Raw genomic sequence first — 24,133 nt, 5'->3', positions numbered from 1 at the left:
GGCGGAGCTGCGTGCCACTTGCCGGAAACTGCACCCCACTTTCCCTCAGCCCCCGCCCACCATGCAGGCTTTGGATTTCATCTATACTTCCTCGTCGCCGCACAAATTAGTCACCAAATTATACGCTCTCACCCTAGTGTCTGCTACCATTTCCTCTGATCGTGCGCAGGAGGCATGGGGTGCTGATCTTGACTGACTGAATGGGTATTTCTAGAGCGCACTAATGCCAAGGCACCTTGGCGCTGTGTAGTGTGAGTAACAGTAACGAGATTACCGCAGACGTCCAAAAAGCCAGGTCTTAATGTGCTTACGGAAAACCTGATGGTTGGGTATCTGCCTGAGATGTATAGGTAACGTGTTCCACAGCTTGGCGGCTAGATGAGAAAAACGCCTGCCGCCCCATCTTGCCTTTTTGAGCTTGAAAGTATTGACCAAACCCACAGAGGCAGATCTCAGAGAGCGGGTAGGTACGTAGAAAGTGAAAAGGGGTCTCATTGCATCTGCACCACCTCCGAACCGTGCCTTGTGTACCAAGCAGAGAGCTTTGAAGTCCACACGACTCCTAACTGGAAGCCAGTGTAGCTGCACAGTTTGGGCAGATGTAGCAGGACTCTGGCTGCCGCGTTTTGGATCGACTGAACTTTGGCCAGTTGGGCAGGGTTCGCTCCAAGGTACAGTGCATTACAATAGTCAATTCTTGACAGTATTAATGCTATTATCACCGTCTTTCTGAGATCGAAACGGATAAATGGCAAGATTTTTTTCAGGCCCTTCAGGGTGAAAAAACAAGCCGACACCACTTTGTTTATCTGAGATGCCCAGGATAGAGCTTTATCAAAAATGAAACCCAGGTTTTTTGCCTTGCTAACCGGCAAAGGACAGACACCTGCTGTTACGGGCCACCACAGCTGGTTCCAGATAGACTCCTTCCGCCTAAACTCCACCACCTCGGTCTTATCTGCGTTAAGCTTTAGGAAATTGGTACTCATCCATGTCATCAAGGTTGATATAGAGTTGGAGAAATTCCCTGCAGTTTCCGCCACGGACTCTTGTATGGTTACAATCAACTGTGTGCCATCTGCATATGACACCAGTCTGAGTCCGAAAGTGAGCATCAGTTTTGCCAGTGGGGTGACATAGATATTGAAGCAGGTAGGGGACAAGGCCGAACCCTGCAGGACTCCACCTGGGAGAGTAAAGTCAGCTGCCTTAAAACCATCCCAGACGATAGCTTGTTCTCTCCTGATAAGAAAGGAGGTGAGCAGATTAAGTGCTGTGCCGCTAATGCCGATTTCCTTAAACCTTTTGATTAGGACCACATGGTTTACCGTGTCAAATGCTGCGGTTAGGTTGAGCAACACAAGAATAGCTCTTCCACCCGCATCCATTACCCTGCGGACCTCTTCAGTTGCCATAAGGAGGGCCGTCTCCATGGAATGCTTTGAACGGAAACCGTGTTGAGTAATATCAAGGAGGCCATTAGTTTCTAGGAAGGAGGTAAGTTTAATATTCATAGCCTTCTCTAAGATCTCGGCCGGGACGGGCAGACCAGAGATAGGCCTGTAGCTCTTTACATCAGTAGGGTTCCAATGTTACTTTTTTCAACAGAGGACGGATACAGGCCTTCTTCCATGGAGTGGGGTAGATACCAGAGGATACAGCAAGATTTAATACCGGGGCTAGTCGAGTGCTGATTTCCTCTGGAATAGTATGCAGAATGTGCGGCGGGCAGGGATCTAATGGGGAGCCAGATTTGGTTTGTAGCAACAGTTCAACTACCCTATCTACTGACAGGCTAGAAAAGTGTGCTAGACCATTATGATCGGTTGTGGTTGGCGTGTTGTCTGAAGTGATATCGCTATCTATGTTGGGGAAACCCCTATATACCGCCTGCACCTTGTCTTGAAAATGAGAGACTAATTCATCAACAAATTTTTGGTCAGGGGTATATGTTTCTTCTCTGGGGCATTTCAAGAGAGAAGCCACAGTTTGAAATAACTCCCTTGAGGAGTTAGTTGCTCCTTGTATCTTATTAGTGAAATACGACAATTTTGCCTGGATGATAGATTCTTATACTCCTCAAGCACTGCACAGTATGCTGTTTTTTGTGTTCTTGGTATCGACATCTTGCAGGCTGACTGGCTATATTGCTGTAATCAGACGAAGAAGCTGTCACCGAACTACCGGCTTTGTCTGATCCATTTCAAGTATTTGCACAGGCTTTACCACACCCCTGTGCAGCTCCACAGGCTCGGGCTAATTCCTGGGGACAATTGTGTGCGTTGGACTGCTATTGCTGTAGACTTTGCTCATCTAGCTTGGCTATGCCCTAAGGTCTCAGAGTTCTGGCAGGCGGTGTGTTCTGCCATTTCTGACATCACCGGCGCTGCAGTGCACCCCGATCCACCTCTGTGCCTTCTCGGTTTCGTCAAACTCTGTCCTGATGTTTCTCGTCGTCTGATCTCGATGCTGCTGGACCCTTGCTAGGTGCAGGGTGGCCATGTGTTGGGGTCGCCGACCTGCCACCAAAGCTGAGAGTTGGTTGGAGGATGCTTCTTGGTAAAGACCTAATGTCTTATAGATGAGAGAGGCCCTCTCTGCAAATGACAGACAGAGAGCACTATGTGCTTTTAAAATACCCCTCACACACTATGAATCCCATAGTGTCATGCTTCATCATAGGGGTCTTCCCGTCCCTCTACGGGGCGGGTCGTGCTGCGACCTATGAACTACGCGGGAGCACTTACGTTTTTGACGATAGGCTATGTGTAGTGTGAGGACAGTGATAAGTGATAGGGACCTATATACGTGAAGGGTGATGTAGAAAAATTAACATTTCCCTGGCTAGTCGAAAAAATTAATTTAATGGATTCGCTGGCTGGAAAAATTAAAAAGGGGTGGATACGTAGAACAAAAAGTATTGCCTACTTGGTCGACATGACATGTTTCATAGGCAGTCCCCTCCTGCCTACTCCTCAGGACCTGTACGTATTATTGGGGGCATTAACGTAATGAATATATGCTTTTAATCTTTACTCCGTTTTTCGGTGCCCATTTTTTGAAAAACGGGTCATATGACCGATTGAAGGATTCTTTCGCTTACGTACTAACGGAGTTTTTTCTATGGAACTCCATAGGGGAACCAACATCAATCCCCTTTACTTTTCTTAAAACATACCCACCTAGAACAGGTCGGTCGCAAGGTGCATGTGTGACGTGTGTTGAGGTGTGCGTCCTTTGTTAGTGTGAAAGTTTGGAGGGCGACTATGCCCACGGACCAGAACTATGGATTAGAGGTTACCGGTTCTATGTTGATAAACACAACTCTTTAATGCATATCAAATGGAAAGTGCTTTTAGATACCATGACACAATGTGAATCACGCAAATGAATGAGCCAGGAAAATATGTGGATAAAATTATTTTTCTTTGTTTTTTCCTTTTCATTTATTTCCACAGGGACCACAAGAGGTCATATTTTTGCTTTTTCATGCCTCACCGGCCCACTCAAGCCCGAGGAATAAACCAGGCAGCCGATTTTTGCTACCAGGTTTTAGGACTATGGGCATACAACATATACTTTTAATTGAGTATTTTTAGTAGGGACCATCAGAGGTCCTGAGGAGTAGGCAGGAGGGGACTGCCTATGAAACATGTCATGTCGACCAAGTAGGCAATACTTTTTGTTCTAGGTATCCACACCTTTTACATTTTTCCAGCCAGCGAATCCATTAAATCAATTTTTTCGACTAGCCAGGGAAATTTACATTTTTCTACACCCTTCACGTATATAGGTCCCTACACCCCTATCACTTATCACTGTCCTCACAGTACACATAGCCTATCGTCAAAAACGTAAGTGCTCCCGCTTAGTTCGTAGGTCGCAGCACGCCCCGCCCCGTAGAGGGATGGGAAGACCCCTATGATGAAGCATGACACTATGGGATTCAATAGTGTGTGAGGTGTATTTTAAAAGCACATAGTGCTCTCCGTCTGCCATTTGCAGAGAGGGCCTCTCTCATCTATAAGACATTAGGTCTTCACAAAAAATTATAAAATACCAATAAAATAATCACTTCCATCACATTGATAGAATCTCATTGTTTAGATATAGCGTATAGGAGGGTGATTCTATCACTACTGCCTCAGTACTTCCTCAACTGTTTTTTGGATGGATGCTTCTTGGTGCCAGACTCTCCTATCGGAGTTCTGGGATTTAATGCCTGCCAGGTCCCGACCTGTTGACATTTGGGGCCCTCTGGTTACTTATTTCCTTTCCTATTCCCACCCCAGTGACGCAGCCTCTCCCGCCCTCCCCGCCGGCCCTGAATCTGCGGCGGCCGCCGGCTCTAGTCAGTGACTGCTCTTTTCCTTGCCATAGGCGCCCCACCCTTTTTTAGTACCCCACTGCTGTCGCTGGTTTGTGTGTGATCCCCCGTGAGGGAGGGACCTCGGTGTTGTGGATCTGTGATATCAACTTTCACGATCTTTTAATTTGCTGGAAGATGTTACCTACCTGTTACTGAATGCTTGACCTGCTCTGTGTTTTGTATATATGAACTCCAGTATTGCACGGTGTATTGTATCTGCCCTGATTTTCCTCAATAAAGGTTTTTGTAAACTTTAAAAAAATATTCAAAATTTAGATTTCCAACCAATGTACAAATCAGGGGGGAACCCACAAAATTTTAAATTAATAAAATGTATTAAAAGTACTTGGTTACTTTCTTGAATTTAAAAATATAAATTCAACTGTTTTGGACAGAGTGCAGTTTATACAGTCAAATCAAGCAGACAATATTAATACGCAAACAACCTGGGTTGCCAAAAGCTTTTTTTCCAAAATCTGGGTCAAGCAGAAGGATCTAGAAGCCTGGGGAATAGTTGTTCTTCAGACAAAGAAAAATCAAACTATCTGCTTATTTTAAGATCACAAGTCACAAAAACAGAAACTACAGCGAATACACTAACTACATTTACCCCATTTAAGGGCCGTTCAACCCAAACCTTCTGGATAAAAAAGGGTCTTTACCAATTGTTCCTCGATAGAGCATCACAATGTAGTTATGCCATGCCAATCTTCTGAATTTGCAGTTTCCCCTTATTAGTTATCTTAAAAATGTGTATAAAACGTCCTGGTTTCGGGGTGAGTCATGAGATTTTCAGAGTTCTTCCAGGGACTTTATACGAGTAGCTTAAGCTTCTAATTTTTCTCTAGAAAGGCCGTCAATTTCATTTGTGATTCTGACTATTTTAAATAAGAAACATTTCCCATGCTCTACTGATTTTTCCTGCTCGTCTGGGTTTTATTCTGAGTTTTGATTATGTATTCTACCACGTATGTCTGCATGACTTTTAACAATTATTCTGTACTGCTTCCTATCATATAACAGGAAAAATGTAAATGTTTTTTATTTCATGGCACATAATTTTGATGACCAATAATTGCCAAATGAACAGTGTTGGGCACTTTATATGTTCGCATAATATTTGAAACAGTCAATACTTCTTCAGGTAGAAGATGGGTGAGCAGTATTTTTCTGGTGGGTACACTGCATTTGACTCCAAGCAGGGGTATCTAAAACGTTGGTTGAATGAGGTGTGAAGTCTCTTCTCCTTGCTGTTTCCTGCCTTCCTAAAGTAACAATAAAAGACAAAAAGGGCAGGCCCTACCTAGCAACCACCTCACAAGTATCTACAGAATTAGATGACAAACCTCCTCCTCCTCCCGCTAATCACCAATATTGTCATCCTCAGGAGGGACTATTCTGGAAACCCCTTCTAAAAAGGTTTGCATGGAATTTCTAAGGGCAGCTCTGTATTCATCCTCCCTCACATCAGTGTCTGGGTATCCACCCTCTTGCTTTAGACATGAAGGAAAGACACTTCCGCTGACTGGAAACACTATATCCCATTCTCCAGCTTGTGTAAGGCCAAACCAAGGCCATCCAAAGTGGAACCCAATGGCCCCCAACTACGAATTTAATCATGGAGTTTTCTCCTGTATAAGCCTCACATCTGCCAGCATACACACGCTCAACATGCACATGGAATGTCAGTGCAAGGGTGTGGGTGTTACATCACAGCATGACTTTGTATGAGTTTTTTTGCACATAATCGAGAGGCAACCAAACAAGGGTTTAGACAAAGAGCTACAATATGTTTTAATTTAAGCAAGACAAATCAATCCTTACAAATGTGCAGAAATACACAGACAACACGTTTCGCTAATACTAGGCTTCTTCAGGGCCTAAAGAGTATATCGGCATAGATCGCCAATTATAGTCCACAATGTCACAAAGCCCAATCAAAGCGTCCAAAATTGTCTGACATAAAAACATGTAGCTCATGGGGTCAACTTTATTGCAGCATTCAAAGCTGGGATCCAACAAAACTGCATCTGCACCGCGTTCTTAAACGTGGTTGTGTGATTCATGAAACAGCAGTTGCTTCGGCCATTCAGCATGTAAGCTGTGTTAGGCAGAGTATGTCACATAACTGTCGGCTGGGTTCGGCATGCTAAACACTTGTTTGGTTGCCTCTCGATTCTGTGTAAAGGATTCTAATGATCGACTTAAAGGCGGCTGGTTAGTAGAGGTGGGCACTCGTTTCTGTTTATAAATACAGTGATTATATTGGGTAGTGCAGCACAGGGTTCCCTAGCTGCCGAAATCTGTTCACTTTATAGGAGTTTACATGAGAAGAACCAGTAGGCTGCCTTAAATTTGAGACAGCTCTGCTCAGGAATACTAATTTGCAAAAATTGGTATGCTGCCAACACAAATTTAGGTGAACAACCTAGAGCACAGACAGCAGTGCCATGTCATTAAAGAAGGTTCACTCCTTCAGGTCACAAACAAGGTTGTAGGCATTGGCTTTATCTTCGACAAGAATAGGCCACAGTGCACCTGATAGGATGTTAGGCAGGGCAGCAATAAATAGAGTACCATTTTCTCATGCAGTAGGGTCACTAAGGGCAGAGTACAGACCTGCTAACCATGCATGGGATATTAAATCCAAACAAAGGCAATCTGAAAGAAATTACATTTACCATATTGTATATATTGCATACGGGTGTTAAGTAATCAATCAGTCAGATTACTTAAATTCTTTTTATTAAGTAATATAAATATAGAAGAACAGGTAGTGCCAGGAAACACAACTACACGGATGTTTAGCAAGGCTCTAACTGCCTTATCCACACTAGAACATAGATTACATACAAACATTCTAAGGTTCTCATACACGAGCCTTAAAGCAATAAAAATTAAATAATGAATTACAATATAACAACGGGCTTCGTCAAATGAACTCCACTTTTATATATATGAAACTGTGTTCTTTTAGCTTGTTTGTTATTGTAATAGACTAAACATAGTAAGTCTTGCTGCTCAGCCAGAGTGGAATGAGTGGAATGTTGGTGAGTGGTTAGAATGCTGTGTTTGAGTGTCTGAGCGTGAGCTTCAGTTGTGATCGGGCTGAGCAGCAAGCGGCTGCTCCTGGTGGGTTCTCACTTGAATACTTACCATCTGACTTAATAAAGAGATCTACACTCTCTACATCTCGTCTTCTTCCAATTCATCTTAGAAATCCTCTTATTACAGTTAACTATAGTGAATAGTACATTGATGTTTATTGTGGATGAGCTACATTGGGTATCTAGCACCTTCTGGCATTTTCTTATTCTAGAATGCTGTCACAGTTCCCTTTGTTGAAAGTTATGTTTAATCAGATAAATATAAGACAATATCTAAACAAAGTAGGTGGTAGTGATATTTACCTAAAAGTAAACCACAGTTGATTATCTACCGCAAGCATACAGGGGTACATATTTCACATATTAAGAGATATACTTGGAGACCACGTAGCAATTCCCCTGTTAATGATCGGTTCCACTCTCTAGTACAAAATAACATCAACATTAATACATTTTCAAGTAGTTTTAGCTCTCAATTTGCCTATGATTACATGGGCAACTGCTGTGTTGTCAAGCTCCTATACAAGGATTAGTATAAACACCTTACCAGAACATTATCAAGTACAATTGATGGTAGCCAAGTAACTAAGTTGTAAATAGGATACATTTACTTGAGAATTACCTTAAAGATAAGTCAGAGCTTCAGGCAATACAATCAACATGGACTTGAAACACTGATCATTGTTTAGATAAAAATGGTAGCATACAATATTGTCTACCAGTTATTTACGATTCTGAAATTAATAAAAACAAGCACTTTTCTGCAAGCTATGTTTTTCCTTCCTAACCTGGGGTCCTTTAGTTAAAATTCAATACCAGCATTAGGTTCTCTCCATGCCTTCCCAGGAGGGGTGCCATGAGGAGAAATGTTAAAGAATATCAAACTGTACCTTTGTCTTGGGTGAAGAGGTTGAATTGCCAGTTCTTGGTTGTTTCCATTTAGAGGCATCTTCTGTTTTAGAAATCAATTTGCCTGGACCACTCACTCAACACCAGGATCACTGTTACTGATAGGAAGGCATGTCTCAGGAGCAGTACAGCTCCATTGAAGACTTGGTGTTGATGTATAATCTTACTAGTATACCTATAGTTGCACTGTGTGTCCTTCTGATGGTGAAACTTCCAGTTCTCTTAACTCAAGACTCTTTCATTAGGGTGTTCTAACACTAGCTCCTAGTCTCCATTCTTGAAAAGGTGATTGATGCAGACGCTGAAGAAATTTCAGATTTAGTCCATGTATCATGGTAGATGTTACTCAGGGCCTCACACAAATTTTCATTGAGGTTGGTGACTTCACACAAATGGTATCCCTTATTCACCTACTTCAGACTGTTGCACCTGCCTCCCACACTTTTACAAATTTTGCACCAAAACCAGTGAACATTTCCATCACACAAGCCACAGAATAATGTCCATGCCAATGTCCCTGGGGATTTTGGTCTCTTTGCTGCACCACCAGATACTAGATCAAACTTTGTCCACTTGTTTGTTGATCTCTGAGACATGAAGTCAGAACCACCTGTGCTTGTCATAAAATGATAAACAAGATACAGAATTGTGCATGGTTAAGTATCACAATGGGTTGTTTTCCACCAAAGGGTTCCAAATGACATCATAAATAATAAGAATGAAGCTTGTGTTATCGGCAATGTTACTTGAAAACTCAACATGGAAGACAGTCCATTTTAAGACGTAGCCTTATGCAATTGTAATAGTGCATTTCTTACTCTGCCATGCCTATCTAATATAGACCAAATGCGCAGGTGTAAAGGATTCTCCTGGTATGCACACAAAATATGCCCTGTACAAAAAAAAAAAAAAACTCTGTTTACTTCCTTTAGAGTACAGAATGTTATAAGATTAAAGCTAGAAAACATGATTTTTGCCTTTAAACAAATGTACATTTCCTGTCTAAGAGAGTGTTTGGATGTGTACTGGTACACCTTTGAGCACTAGACTTGCCCTGCTTACTAAATATTTAAAAACAATATCTAATGTTTAGCTGCATGTTTTTTTTAAATGCAGCAGGTCTGTCCGAGGTAATTGCTATGTAAATGTAAATGTACAGGAATTTATATAGCGCAAAATCACCAAGCGGTTTCTAAGCGCTTGCTTAGGGAACCCGTCCTGGTATTCCCCTGTGAGATAACCCCTGCAGGGTATCCGCAAGGTGAAAGCCAGGCATCCCGCCGCGAGGGGCCGTTGTGGAGGGATGGCATCGAATTAAATGGCTAAGGGACATCAAGAGCCTATTGGTGGAGCTGGGTTTGGAAGATTCCTGGGTTACTCGCTCTGCTCCTCCGAAAGCCACCCTGAAGAAGCTACATTGGGACTGGATAGCCACCAAACTAATTCGCAATCCACGCCACTGCAATTCGACCGCAGCATTCCTGAGAATTAAAGACGTGGTTGCTTATGAGCCTTATTTGGACCTAATCTCCATTCCCCTGGACAGGGCTCTCTACTTCAAACTCAGAGTGGGCACCTTGCCTTTGGCCAACTTGGTGTCCAGGTGGAGATCTGCATCTTCCCAGTCCTCACCTTTTTGTGCCATGTGCTCGACACGGGTGGAGACGGTGGCACATTTTTTCTTCGAATGTCCTGACTATTGTGCCCCAAGGAGGCGTTGGCTAACACCATTGTGCAGGCTCTTAGGCACATGTCAGCATCTGGTGGCCCTTCGCATTTTATTGACTGACACATCCCCCTACATTGTTTGCGGTGTTTCAAAGTTTTTAAAATGGGCTTGGGTGATCCGAGCTAAAAGGCTTTCTATTTCAATTTAATTCTCTTTTTAACTATTTATTGTATTTTATCCGACTATTTTAGTAATCATAAATGTATGTTACCATAAGCCTTGAAAATGTATTTTTGTATGTATCGCTTTTAAGATATTTACGTATCGAAATAAAGCTTTTACAACAACAACAATAAATCCCATAAGTTTGTAGTAATGAGTTCCAAGCAGGTAGGATGTAGTTTAAGTAGATTTATTGAAGTAGGTTAAATGTAGAGGAGTTGTAGAGAAGAAGCCCCACCAGGAGCAAGCAGCCTGCCTCCTGCTCAGCCCATTCTCAACTGGCACACTTCACCTCACAGGCACCCAGCATTCCAAAGCGCATCGTCACTCCAACATTCCATGTAGCACACATCACATTCACACTGGCTGAGCAGGTGCTGAAAATGGCAGCACATTAACATGAGCAGGACACTACAAAGTTCTTCTCCCATCTCCTTTTGCATTCCTTCTCCTTTGCTTCCTATAAGTATAAACGGTAACTGGTCTTGCCACCTCCCTCTACTTGAAAGAGGCTTTCACATTTCCTCCCAAGTGGTCTACTACCACTCTCTACAGAGCTCTACACTAGGGAGTAGGTTTATGTGCTTAACAGGTTTCACACAAAACTGTGTAGATCTGCTGTATTTGGCAGGTATGGCTAGACCGTTGCACTAAAGTGTCACGTACCAGAACACTGCTCCACACATATCTGTGGAGACTAGATGGGAAAGGCCAGGTTAGGAAAGGTTAACCCACATATTCATTTCATGTTTGAATATGTATTGACTCCAAGAACAGTAACAGCACAGGAAATTGATAAGAAGGAACTCTTGTCTTAATGCTGTTGGGGGCTTCCATGCTTTGTTAACATATACTATTACCTAGACTATAAAGATAGAAAAATCATAGATTTTAATATTCCACACACCTCAGTAATGTCTCAGTGGGTGGAAACAACCTTCCCATTGTACAGCCATGATAGCTCACACTAATGGAAGTTTTCAAAATTCTTGCATATTTTGACAAATACTATTGTATTGCCTTTTTAATTCAAGAATACATTAATGTGGAAGAAGGACCCATGTGTAGGTAGTTATTCCAACTAGTATTCTGGGTGTTGGATAGAGACACAAATATGTTTTAAATGGGTTTGAGTAATTACAGTTCATGAAGACAATGCAGTTAGGTGAGCAAATTCTCAAAAAACATTAGAGAAATATGTTGGGGGTTTCAGATCTACAGGGAATTTACAACCACATATTTAGCTCTCTCAACACTGCCTCATTTTGTGACTTGTGTATTTAATGATTTAGTGTTTATCACAGTAAAATAAACTGCGACATATACTGTGATGTCAGGTCAATCAGCCAACAATTACTATGTCCCCGAATCCCAGGTATGAGTACCCTTAGTTTTTCAGCAAGTCACATGATAGGTGAGGATGGACGATTAGTCATGAATTAGTTGAAGCTTGTGATTCCAAGCACCAGATTCCACTAACAGCAAATATGAGATGGTCATCAGAGGTAAGTATTCAGGAGAACATACATATTAATCTTCCATTTTTAATCTTCAACTCTTTTAAGTCAGATACAGACAGCAGCCCCATAGTGCTTCCCCATACTTCACCACATCATACATTTTCAAAAACTCTCTCAATAGTTTTTGTTTCCCCAGTGGGAAAAAAAACATTGGGGCTTATACCGTTGCCAATTGGGAACCGCCCGACCTTAGGTTGGTTCCGATCGCAGTATTTGGATGAGACCACCTTATAGCATCAATTTTTCAATGGAAGCTTGTGTGGCAGGCTGTAAAGTACAGCAGCATAAGCTTCCATTGAAAAATTGATGTTTCCAAACATCCCTGCACCGTGAGGTACCTGCCACACAGTACATGGATGTTTAGGCCCAGAGCCGGAGGGCCAGGATGGAAGGAGACCCTGCTTGGGCCCCCGATGTCACTTTTCCTGCAGCCTTTCATGTCGAAAAGGCCAACATGGAACGGCTGTCGGAAACCAACATAATCTGGACGGCCGAGCCGCCGTCATTAAGGGATTATGAAGTGTTTCTGACACACCAACGGGCTCAAGGAAAGGGTTGGCCGGTTTCTCTGCCTGCTGCCTCTGACCACACACATTTTAATGCGTTGGTCAGACTGCAGCAGCTGATGGTGGTGTGACTGCAACCGACCGTTGATTGCCGTTTGACTGCCATCATAATCGTTCCCATTGTAGTTATGATGACGGTCTCAACATATAAGCGTTGCTGATCACCTGACAGTTCTATTGTTTAGTTTTCCTTTCCTCCTTGGCTTCTAGATGAATAGGAGTTTAGTTGAATTAGTTCTTGATTTTGGGTAAACAGTGTGCTAATTTATGAAGTGATGAGTGAGCCCACTTATATTGATTAAAACCAGTTTATTCCAGAAGCAACTGAGTAACATGGAGTACCCTTGCCTGCTCTACCGTAACTTTCATCTCAACCTCCAGAATCCTCTTACCACACAAGAATTGTTGTGGTAGCAATGACAACAACTGCATTATAACATCTCCTTTCTTTACCAACAGAAACAAAATACAAAGCTTTCAACATGGAGATTTTAACTGTACCAACCCCTATTGAAAAGGAATCTTAAATTAAACACTACTCAGTAAATCTAAACTAATGAGGTGCCCAACATATGACATTCAACATGAGAACACTTCATAATGACGGTGTAAGCCCAACGGGAACAGAACTTTACAAGAACAACTAAGTGAAAACAGAATAAAAATCAATTCAACAAAAAATCCTGACATCTGCCAGGAATACACCGTTGCCTGCTCACATCAACCCGTGAATTGGGAATCAATATTTTTTTCCTCTGCAACACACTACTACCATCTCTGGACCCCATGTAATTCCCCCCTCCTTGCACCTCGACTTCAACATTCCTCCATTGACTATTAACAGTAATCACTACATCTCCAGCCATCCTCACGTCTTCCTTGCCATATTTTCTGTTCATCATCATTATACTTACAATAATGCCACTGCTCATATTCCACATTTGCGCATTCTTCAAAACAACATGCCACTTGTACACACTTTGCACCTCCATGGGATGAGAAAATCTGTTAACTCCATTCTTCCTCCTTCCCAATTTCACTTTCACAAAATCACCCTCTTTCCCTCCTCCTCCTCTCAATATGTCTTCAACCATCCTGTTCTCTGCTTCATACTCTCTCATCCACTGGGGAGACAATTTTGTTTTAGCTTCTCCTCCCCTCATACATACAAAAAACATTTTACCTATGGCTCTATTCAAGGTGGTGGTGCAAGCCCACACCATTTTCTCCACGGCTCCCTTAACTTCCTTCCTTGTAATGACCGCCCCATTTGGACAATGCCCTTGACCAGCCGATTAGCCCGCTCAACCAAGCCCCCGGATGATTATACAATGACAACACACGTCTAATACCACATATTTTCAAGAAATCTTGCCTCAAAGTGGATGTCAGTTAAGTACCATTATCTGTCACACCCTGAACATCCCTCCCTCATCAACACCCTGTCAAACACCCTACAACACTCAGACATAATGTTTTTCACAAATGCCACTATAATCCATCTTGAAAGTACATCTACCATTACCACTGCAAAATGTTTGGATTTTGTTATATAATCCATAGGGACAAGAGAATCCATGCATACCTTCTTCCAGAAACCATCTCCACCACATAATGACCCCACCTTCAATCTTTTTTCACTTTCTCTGCATAATGTACATGTTTCAACCTACTCCTTCACCTCACCATCCATGCCTGGTCACCAAAACGTTTCTTTTAAATGTCTTTTGGTAAGTGACTGTCCCAGATGACCCTTATGTGCTAAAGTTATCAACTTTTTATTCACACCCTCAGGAGGTACATATCCCTCACCTCACATGATCAAAGCATCTGTGGTACCCCTACGTATTTCACTCTGCAATTTAACATAACTGCGCAATGGGATGCTGACATCAGTCTCCCTTTTCCATCCATCACGAATACTTCTTATTAACTCTCGAAAATTGGAATACTTTTATACCACTTCCTTCTACTCATGAGTGACAGCATTTTTTTCACCATAGAATGCATCTTCAATACTTGTTACCACACACTGCCTCACCCATTTTTCTCAAAGCTTTACATTCATGTACTACATCCAGTAGCAATTTCGAAAGACAACTTGCACATTCTCCCATCCTGCAACATACTCCACTTTGTACCGATAATCCTGCAAACAAGAGGCTAAATTAGCCAACACTTTGTCAGCTCCTACAGGTTGCAAACTTTAACCAATGGCTTATGATCTCTCTGTAACGTGAAACACACACCCCACAAATAGGTACGGAAATACTCAACTCCCAATTCTGTCTCCAATGCCTCCCCCCCAATGGCAGTGTAATTTCTTTCAGTACAGGTAAATGATTTTGACGCAGTTCCACTGGTTTCTCTATCCATCCTTCATTTGCGACAATACAGCCCCAAACTCATGACAAATGGGTGTCCACTGTTTGTATGCCCGAAGCTTTGGGATAAAAGTTAAAATCTTTGCATTAGCTATTTCTGACTTGATCTCCACAAAAGCCTTGTCTTCCTTTTCTATCCACACAACTTCTTTACTCTTTCTTAATAGTGCCCTCAACACTTTTGATTTCTCTGCAAAAACTGTGCATGTATTCTATCAACCCCTTGAATGAACCCAATCCTTTCCCTCAGAAACAGGGGCTAATCTAATGGACTTTACTAAGTGTTCCTTGGATCTAACTCCACGTTCTGAATAGGTGTAGCCCACATACTCAATTTCCTTTAACAAAAACAGACACTTCTCTTCATGTGGTGTCAACCAGGCTTCTCTCAAAATTCCAAGCATATTGATCAAATCTTATTATGCTCCTCCTTCGATGAACCATAAAACACAGAATATTGTCTTGAAAATAAGGACACCTGATACACTTTTAAACACATTGCTCATCATGCGTTGGCAAACGGTTGAAGCCAATGCCAGATCAAAAGGTAGTCGAGTAAACTGGAAGACTCCCTCCATCCTAATAACAGCCATGAGACCTTCTGACTTTGGGTGCAGTCTGATCCGATGATAGGCTGATTATGAACCCAGCCTATTGAAAAACCTAGCATTATTTAGTAGCAAAAAAATCTCCGAAATGGTTGGAAGGGGAAAACTGTCCATCACAACACATGGTTTAAGCTTCTCAAGTCCATACAAAAACTTAAATCCCATTTTGCTGTGATTACAAATGGAGAAGGCTACTCTGAGACTTTGACAGTATCTATGATCACTCTGTATATCAGCAACATTTTCCTTACTTCCTCCCAAACAACTATGGTGATCTTCCTCACACTATGATGGCACTGCCCCCTTTCAATTTCATTCTATGCACATACCCCTTCAATGTTACAATTTCCTATTTAAAAATCATTGGTGAATGATTCCATAATGCATCTCTCCCCCACCTTTTCAAACTGCTTAAAATTGTTCATCAGACCTGGGATCCATAAAATGTCCAGATCATCTTGCTGAACCCAACCCCATATGACTGGACCATGGGTAGAAATGTGGTATCTAGCTGGCAGAGGTTTGCACCCTGTCCAAGTAGGGACCAACTCCCTAGTCAGGTTTAAAAAGATACACACTAAAGATAACCTGTGCTCACCCTCTGGTAGCTTGGCGCAGAGCAGGCAGTCTTATCAACAGAGGCAAATTGTATTTGTGCCACACACACTGACACAGTAACACAATGAATACACCACAAAAAGACTCAACAAAGTGTTAGAAAAATATAAGATGTTTATGTGCTTAAAATAAGACCAAAATGACAAGTCAATGTATACATTTTGAGTTATTCCAATAAGAGTATGTGTTATTCACAGAGCTGGAAATACGTTTATCTTCTCTTAGATAAAGAAAAGAGCTTTCTCAGTTTGGGAGCATACATGTAAAACTCCTTCCCAGTCTTCAGTGAGGAAGTCTCTGGATGAACCCTCAAGACCAGTATCCTTTTGGTTAATCCTGACTGTCCGTGATATTGCGCAGGTAAGGGGTAGAGACTTACAGGACTCGCTTTGTTACAATACCCTTGTGATACAGAGGGGGTGGTGCCGGGCTGTGCTTGGTGGTCCCCGGGACAGGTGGGGTGGACTGCTCGACAGGCTCAGCGCCACGTGGCTCAAAGGGGGAGATAACATAGGGGCAAGCTCCCAGCGAGCCGGTCCCAAACCTTGGAGATGCTGAGGTCTGCGCAATGCAGTAGTCCTTCTCTCATGGGCGGACAGCAGCCACAGAAACACAGCAGAACTTCAGTTGATACAGCAATAGGCAGGGCTGCACTGGCAGGGTCTCCTTGGTGCTGTGGGTGCCGGCCCAATGCTATCTTTTTCCTTATGTGGGAGGAATGTTGCTGCGTCAACCCAGCTGTACTCCTGTTGTAATGGCAACAAGCGGGCTGAGCTGGCAGAGATTCCCACAGTCCTGTGGTGTTTGTTAGTAAGCCAGGACGCTCATTCCTGATGGCAAAACCAGCACTTCGGCAGTCCGAAACAACACGCTGGGGATCAGATAATGGGGAACACCAGCAATTCGGCAATCCAAAATGACACACTTGAGAACAGGCAATTTGGTTTTCGTGATTAGGCGTGGCTGTATCAAGTTACAGTCTTTTTTGATCCTGAGACTTAACAGAGGGCAATTCATTAAGTTATAGGAGTCACTCTGTGTTAGATGATTTGAGTCCAGTCCTACCCCTCAGAAGGGAGGAGATCAGGTGGCAACAGGGCAGCTCAAGCAGAGTAGCAGATCCTTGGAACACTCAGTCCAGGCAAAGTGGCTATTCTCCCAGCACAACCTTCTTAACTCCAGCAGGGTTTGCCCCAGGTCCAGTAGTCTACTGATTTAGTAGGTCCAGAGCCCTAGTACTTATTCCCAAGAATGCCTTGTATGAAGGGGGTGACTTCAAGGGAACTCTCTGAAGTGCACAAGGATCCCTATCAACCCAGCCCTGGCCCCAGACTATCAGTAGGGGGTAAATATGCCCTTCGTATGAGGGCAAGATACAAACTATAGCTAAAGTCACATTTGTTAGGCAGCGTGGCTGACTTGAAACTTTCAGGAACAGGATAATGTAGAAAATGCCTTATCTAGTCTACCTCCACATGCAGCAAACACTGGATTACCATCCAAGGGTACTCTGACATCAAGGTTGACCTCTGAGTACAGCAGTTTGACGCCCGTCATACAACATGAGCACGATTACGCAGTGCCAGGTTCTACTCCTATGTAGCTTTCCTTGAGCAGGCACTCGTCACCAAATTGAAATGATGAGCAGGACCACTTAGATGGATTAAAACTAGTTTATTCCAGGAGTAGCCACGTACCATTGAGTCCCCATACATGCTTTCTTGTAACTTTCATCTCTACCTCTACCTCCTGAATCTTGTTACCTCACAAAGAATTCTGGTGGCAGCTATGACAACAACTGCATTATAACACTTTATAAGATGCACATGGTAAATATCTGTTGTATTGCCTGGCTAAGATGGGGGCATAGGGTTGTACCTTTGTATGACTTTATGGGAATAATGGAGTGTTAGCAACTATTAGTTGATGTTGTGTCGTATGCAGTATATAACAAGTTCCCAGACAGACTTTTGACTAGGGAGAAGCAACATACAAAATATCATCTATGTTCATGGGCAGACTAAGTAATGGGTGATATGGAAAGACTACTGGCAGGCCAGCATCCCCAGAGAAGGCCATTACACAGGATGCTGGGCTCTCATAAATAGAGAACGTTCAGTGTTTGTAGAAATACAAGCTCAAGTTAGTTAGGAGTTATTTAGAGTTCGACATATACAGGACATTCCCAAATATTGGCAGATGTGCTGTTCATCCTATTTACAGTGCATACCCATGTATATATTATAAATAAGGTGGACAAAACACCCCCCAGTATGAGGGGGATGTCCCATATCCCAAAAACTATATATAATCCCCTTAATAAGCAACCAAAAAGTGGGCCTCACCTAAGTATCCTTGACTCCCCGGGTAGATGTAGGAGACATTCCAAGGGTAATATGTGGGGCGATCCCAGGTACAATTCAAAACAGCTATTACAATTACAATAAAGTATAGCTATCAAGTCAGGGTTGTGTATTCCCAAATTTTGTAAAACTAAATTTAATAATAACACTCAGATAGATAGATAGATAGATAGATAGATAATCTGTAGGAGGAGGGGCAATGACTTGTGCATCATGAAGCCCTTTTTCGCCCTCAAAAATGGCAGTACTAGCATACTAAGCACATCTGTATAAATAGTTGATGCCATGGAGTATTTCCATCAGTGTTTTAAAAAAGGAGTTTTAACCGAAATCAGAAAGCAAGCGGGTACGTATGTTTGTTAAGTGAATTATAATCAAGTGAGCTCCTTATTATAGTCAAAGTTGTTTCCTTGTCAGGGTAACATGGAATCTATGACTTTTTAACATGCCATGAATATTTGAACTGGTGTGACATAAAGATCTGTTCCAATACAGAAGATAGGGCCATTTCAAATTAGGTTGCTCTCACTGGGCACTTATTTCTAGGTCATAAATGTCCAGTAAAAGACCAACTACATTACACACAAGAAGGCCAATGTATTGCTTATATTATTTTCATTTCTTGGGTACAGTTTGGCATTCTTAACAAAACATTTATGAAACTAAATTATACTTGTCCTTGGCCACTGCCACTGAGATTTACTGCTGCAATAACTCTCCCTTGAAGGCAAGACAGCCTTAGTGTACTTACCGATTGTTTTGATACGGATCTCTATTGCTCGCAGAGTTATAGAAAGTTCGCTCTTGGTCATCAATAAAATACTGTGATTGGTAAAAGTCTGAATGAAATTGCTGCAAGTCTGCCATTCTGTTAACATTCAACATAAAGAAAAACATTCCATTAATAATGAGCAGCAGAGAGAGGTCAGAAGGATAGTAATTCATAGTGACAAACATTTATATAGACCAAATATTTTGTCAAACATTCAAGGGTATAAAGGCCCAAAAAAAAATCAAAGTCAACGTAAATAATTATTTGCTATTCTAATTTCACAGTGAAATATTTCCCAAATAAAATAAACCACTATCTTTGGGTTGATTTTGCTTGCCCTCTGCATTTAATGTCGGCATAGATTACCATTTATGGAATAATTTCTTAAGTGTTGGAAATGTAAATTCTGGTTGGCTGCGGTATGCAGGCAGGAGTCTACTTACACATTAAGAGATAACCTGCGCCTACCCTCTGATAGCTTAGCACAGAGCAGTTAGGCCTATTTAAAGAGGGAATATGTAAAGTATTTTTGCAACACACACAGTAACACAATGAATACACCACAAAACGACTCCACACAGGTTTCTAAAATAGATCATTATATTATTCTAAACAAAGAAAGACCAAAACAACAACAAACCAATGTATAGAAGTTGAGCAATTGAATTTTAAAGGAATAAATGCAGTCACATGCTTAGAAGCAAGTAGTGCTAAAAAGGTTACTTTAGGTCACGCTGGACCGGGGTAAAGTCTGGGCCGACTGCGATGAAGCGCCAGCCGGCTGCAGCCCCCAGTGAACATAGTACCTTTGCTGGTTGCAAACAGAGATGCGTGAATGTTAAGTTGCGCTGGATGCTTTGATCTTCTCCATGCAGTAAAGGTGATGCATCAGTTCCGAAGACAGTAATCAGTCCTTAGTGTGGGGACAGGACACTGCCTATTCAATTGATGGGTTTGCCCCTCCCTTCCATCCTGCCCAGGCAAAGCCATCAGAATGCAGATCCCTTCCACCCTGCCCAGGCAAAGCCTTCAGAATGCAGATGTGTGTAGATGGGTACTCAGAAACCTCATCCTTCCCTTGTTGTAGCAGTCTAGAGGGAATGCATAGCGTATAGTTGTTACCCATCCCATTCCAGATGAGTATTGGAGACAGGCTGCCAAGCACACAGAGAAGTAATTGCAGGCAAATGCCCATTTTCTAAAAGTGGCATTTCAAAATCAGTAATGTTAATGTTAATACCAACTTCACCATTAGGGAGGGTTTATCATTACTATTGCAAGCATACAAAAGATGAAAAAGCTACTCCTCTCTGATCAGGAATTGCAGCTTAACATGTATTAAGGAATCCCCAATGCTAGCTTATTAGAGGAGTAGGCCTCACTGTACTGAAAAATGAAATAGGCTGTTTGTCACTACCAGGGCTTGCAAAGCATAAAGGTACATGTCCTAACTTTTATTTATATACCACCCTGACTCTAGGGGTACTTAGGGCCTACATTAGGGGTGACTTATATGTAATAAAAGGAGAGTTTAGAGGATGGCAAGTAGTTTTAAATGCCAAGTCAAAATGGCTGTAAACTTCCCAAACAGGCACTGCAGTGGCAGGCTCAATCTGTGATTCAGCCCACTAGTAGCATTTGAAGAACAGGCCCTAGGTATACCACTTTACAAAACATGCCAATCAGGCATACACCAATTTCATATTTAGGGAAGGAGCACACACACTTCAGCACTAGTTAGCAGCGGTAAATTGCTCAGCGTCCTAGGACTAACAAAGTGATTCAGTAAAAACAGGTGATAAAAGGCAAAATGCTTGGAATGACGCTTCAAAGAGAGCCTTTTTCCAACATGGCATCAGAACAGTACAAGCATTTGCAATGCAATAGGTCTCGCATTTGCGATATTTTGAGCTATTGGCATTGTAAATGACAATGTCTTTTATTTATGTGTTTAAAAAACCTGCAATAATAAAATACATTGTCATTCATAATACTAATAGGTCAGAGTTTTAAAAATGTGAGACCTCTTGGTATGCAAATGCTTGTTTTCCAATGTTCAGTGGGACAAGACTTTATAATATTCCTTGTCGTATTGCTAGATGTACTGGATTTGTATGCCTAGACTTGTAGCGTGCCAGGCACCATCAAGCACTGTGAGCAGTAAATACGTCACTGAGAGATGATTAGTAAACATTTGGCACAGCTATCATAACGTTTCTCTATTGTCCCAACTTTACACGTCCAGCACAACAGGCACCTGATGCCTTCCACGTGTTACGCACGAAGGACCAAGAAACCGACATGTCCCTGCAGTAAGCACTCCACAGAATAGACAAGCTACCTAAAGTGACTATAATACACCGTAATTAGAGCTCTGCAATGAAAAGAGAAATTATCATAACACGGTGTAGATGCAGTAAAGCAAGGTCACAACACAAGCCACTTAACTGCAAACCGAATGATTACACAAACGACTGTGGGACTTTCACTGCTGCGAACACGAGGTTCACGTGATGTTTGTGTATACAGAGCTGTGTGTTGTGATTCGGGTCTGAGGTGGAGTGTGTGTCTGTGTATACAGAGTTATGTATTGTGATTCGGGTCTGAGGTGGAGTATGTGTCTGTGGGTGCAGAGCTGTGTGCTGTGATTCAGGTCTGAGGTGGGGCATGTGTTTGTGTATACAGAGCTATGGGTTGTGATTCGGGTCTGAGGTGGGGTGTGTGTTTGTGTATACAGAGCTATGTGTTGTGATTCGGGTCTGAGGTGGGGTGTGTGTTTGTATATACAGAACTATGTGTTGTGATTCGGGTCTGAGGTGGGTGTGTGTCTATGTGTGCAGAACTGTGTGCTGTGATTCAGGTCTGAGGTGGGGCATGTGTTTGTGTATACAGAGCTATGTGTTGTGATTCGGGTCTGAGGTGGGGTGTGTATCTATGTGTGCAGAGCTGTGTGCTGTGATTCAGGTCTGAGGTGGGGTGTGTGTTTGTGTATACAGAGCTATGTGTTGTGATTCAGGTTTGAGGTGGGGTGTGTGTCTATGTGTGCAGAGCTGTGTGCTGTGATTCAGGTCTGAGGTGGGGTGTGTGTTTGTGTATACAGAGCTATGTGTTGTGATTCGGGTTTGAGGTGGGGTGTGTGTCTGTATGTGCAGAGCTGTGTGCTGTGATTCGGGTCTGAGGTGGGGTGTGTGTTTGTGTATACAGAGCTATGTGTTGTGATTCGGGTCTGAGGTGGGGTGTGTGTTTGTATATACAGAGCTATGTGTTGTGATTCGGGTTTGAGGTGGGGTGTGTGTCTATGTATACTGAGCTGTGTTGTGATTCGGGTTTGAGGTAGGGTGTGTGTGTGTGCAGAGCTGTGTGCTGTGATTCGGGTCTGAGGTGGGGTGTGTGTTTGTATATACAGAACTATGTGTTGTGTTTCGGGTCTGAGGTGGGATGTGTGTCTATGTGTGCAGAGCCGTGTGCTGTGATTCAGGTCTGAGGTGGGGCATGTGTTTGTGTATACAGAGCTATGTGTTGTGATTCGGGTTTGAGGTGTGGTGTGTGTCTATGTGTGCAGAGCTGTGTGCTGTGATTCAGGTCTGAGGTGGGGCATGTGTTTGTGTATACAGAGCTATGTGGTGTGATTCGGGTCTGAGGTGGGGTGTGTGTCTGTGTGCAGAGCTGTGTGCTGTGATTCAGGTCTGAAGTGGGGTGTTTGTCTACGTGTGCAGAGCTGTGTGCTGTGATTCAGGTCTGAGGTGGGGTGTGTGTCTATGTGTGCAGAGCTGTGTGCTGTGATTCAGGTGTGAGGTGGGGTGTGTGTCTATGTGTGCAGAGCTGTGTGCTGTGATTCAGCTCTGAGGTGGAGTGTGTGTCTGTGTGTCTGTGTGTGCAGAGCTGTGTGCTGTGATTCAGGTCTGAGGTGGGGAATGTGTTTGTGTATACAGAGCTATGTGTTGTGATTCGGGTCTGAGGTGGGGTGTGTGTCTGTGTGTGCAGAGGTGTGTGCTGTGATTCGGGTCTGAGGTGGGGTGTGTGTTTGTGTATATAGAGCTATGTGTTGTGATTCGGGTCTGAGGTGGAGTGTGTGAGGTGGGGTGTGTGCTTTTGTGTGCAGAGCTCTGTGCTGTGATTCAGGTCTGAGGTGGGGTGTGTGTCTATGTGTGCAGAGCTGTGTGCTGTGATTCAGGTGTGCTGTGATTCGGGTGTGTGTCTATGTGTGCAGAGCTGTGTGCTGTGATTCAGGTGTGCTGTGATTCGGGTGTGTGTCTACGTGTGCAGAGCTGTGTGCTGTGATTCAGGTCTGAGGTGGGGTGTGTGTCTATGTGTGCAGAGCTGTGTGCTGTGATTCAGGTGTGAGGTGGGGTGTGTGTCTATGTGTGCAGAGCTGTGTGCTGTGATTCAGCTCTGAGGTGGAGTGTGTGTCTGTGTGTCTGTGTGTGCAGAGCTGTGTGCTGTGATTCAGGTCTGAGGTGGGGAATGTGTTTGTGTATACAGAGCTATGTGTTGTGATTCGGGTCTGAGGTGGGGTGTGTGTCTGTGTGTGCAGAGGTGTGTGCTGTGATTCGGGTCTGAGGTGGGGTGTGTGTTTGTGTATATAGAGCTATGTGTTGTGATTCGGGTCTGAGGTGGAGTGTGTGAGGTGGGGTGTGTGCTTTTGTGTGCAGAGCTCTGTGCTGTGATTCAGGTCTGAGGTGGGGTGTGTGTCTATGTGTGCAGAGCTGTGTGCTGTGATTCAGGTGTGCTGTGATTCGGGTGTGTGTCTATGTGTGCAGAGCTGTGTGCTGTGATTCAGGTCTGAGGTGGAGTGTGTGTCTGTGTGTCTGTGTGTGCAGAGCTGTGTGCTGTGATTCAGGTCTGAGGTGGGGAATGTGTTTGTGTATACAGAGCTATGTGCTGTGATTCAGGTCTGAGGTGGAGTGTGTGTCTGTGTGTCTGTGTGTGCAGAGCTGTGTGCTGTGATTCAGGTCTGAGGTGGGGAATGTGTTTGTATATACAGAACTATGTGTTGTGATTCGGGTCTGAGGTGGGTGTGTGTCTA

At 43.1% G+C, this 24,133-nt stretch overlaps 1 protein-coding gene and 1 long non-coding RNA gene across 7 annotated transcripts in view; one reads left to right on the top strand and one right to left on the bottom strand.

Annotated features, from left to right (window-relative positions):
• Positions 1 to 24,133, top strand: part of LOC144821341 (uncharacterized) — a 399,934-nt gene that overhangs the window by 146,021 nt on the left and 229,780 nt on the right. For all 6 annotated transcript variants that reach the window (XR_013608333.1, XR_013608330.1, XR_013608331.1 and 3 more), the window contains one exon: positions 16,198 to 16,332. This is a non-coding gene — a long non-coding RNA (uncharacterized LOC144821341). The remainder of the gene's footprint in view (positions 1 to 16,197; positions 16,333 to 24,133) is intronic.
• The window catches only part of YIPF7 (Yip1 domain family member 7), a 623,048-nt gene that overhangs the window by 474,617 nt on the left and 124,298 nt on the right, over positions 1 to 24,133 (bottom strand). Inside the window, exon 2 of the mRNA XM_078678244.1 lies at positions 19,087 to 19,203. Within this exon, the coding sequence (XP_078534370.1) occupies positions 19,087 to 19,202 (116 nt within the window). The 5' untranslated portion in view covers position 19,203. The remainder of the gene's footprint in view (positions 1 to 19,086; positions 19,204 to 24,133) is intronic.

This window comes from Lissotriton helveticus, chromosome 2_2 (genome assembly GCF_964261635.1).
Source record: "Lissotriton helveticus chromosome 2_2, aLisHel1.1, whole genome shotgun sequence".
NCBI classification, from domain to species: domain Eukaryota; kingdom Metazoa; phylum Chordata; class Amphibia; order Caudata; family Salamandridae; genus Lissotriton; species Lissotriton helveticus.
This window is presented reverse-complemented; position numbering and strand designations above follow the sequence as displayed.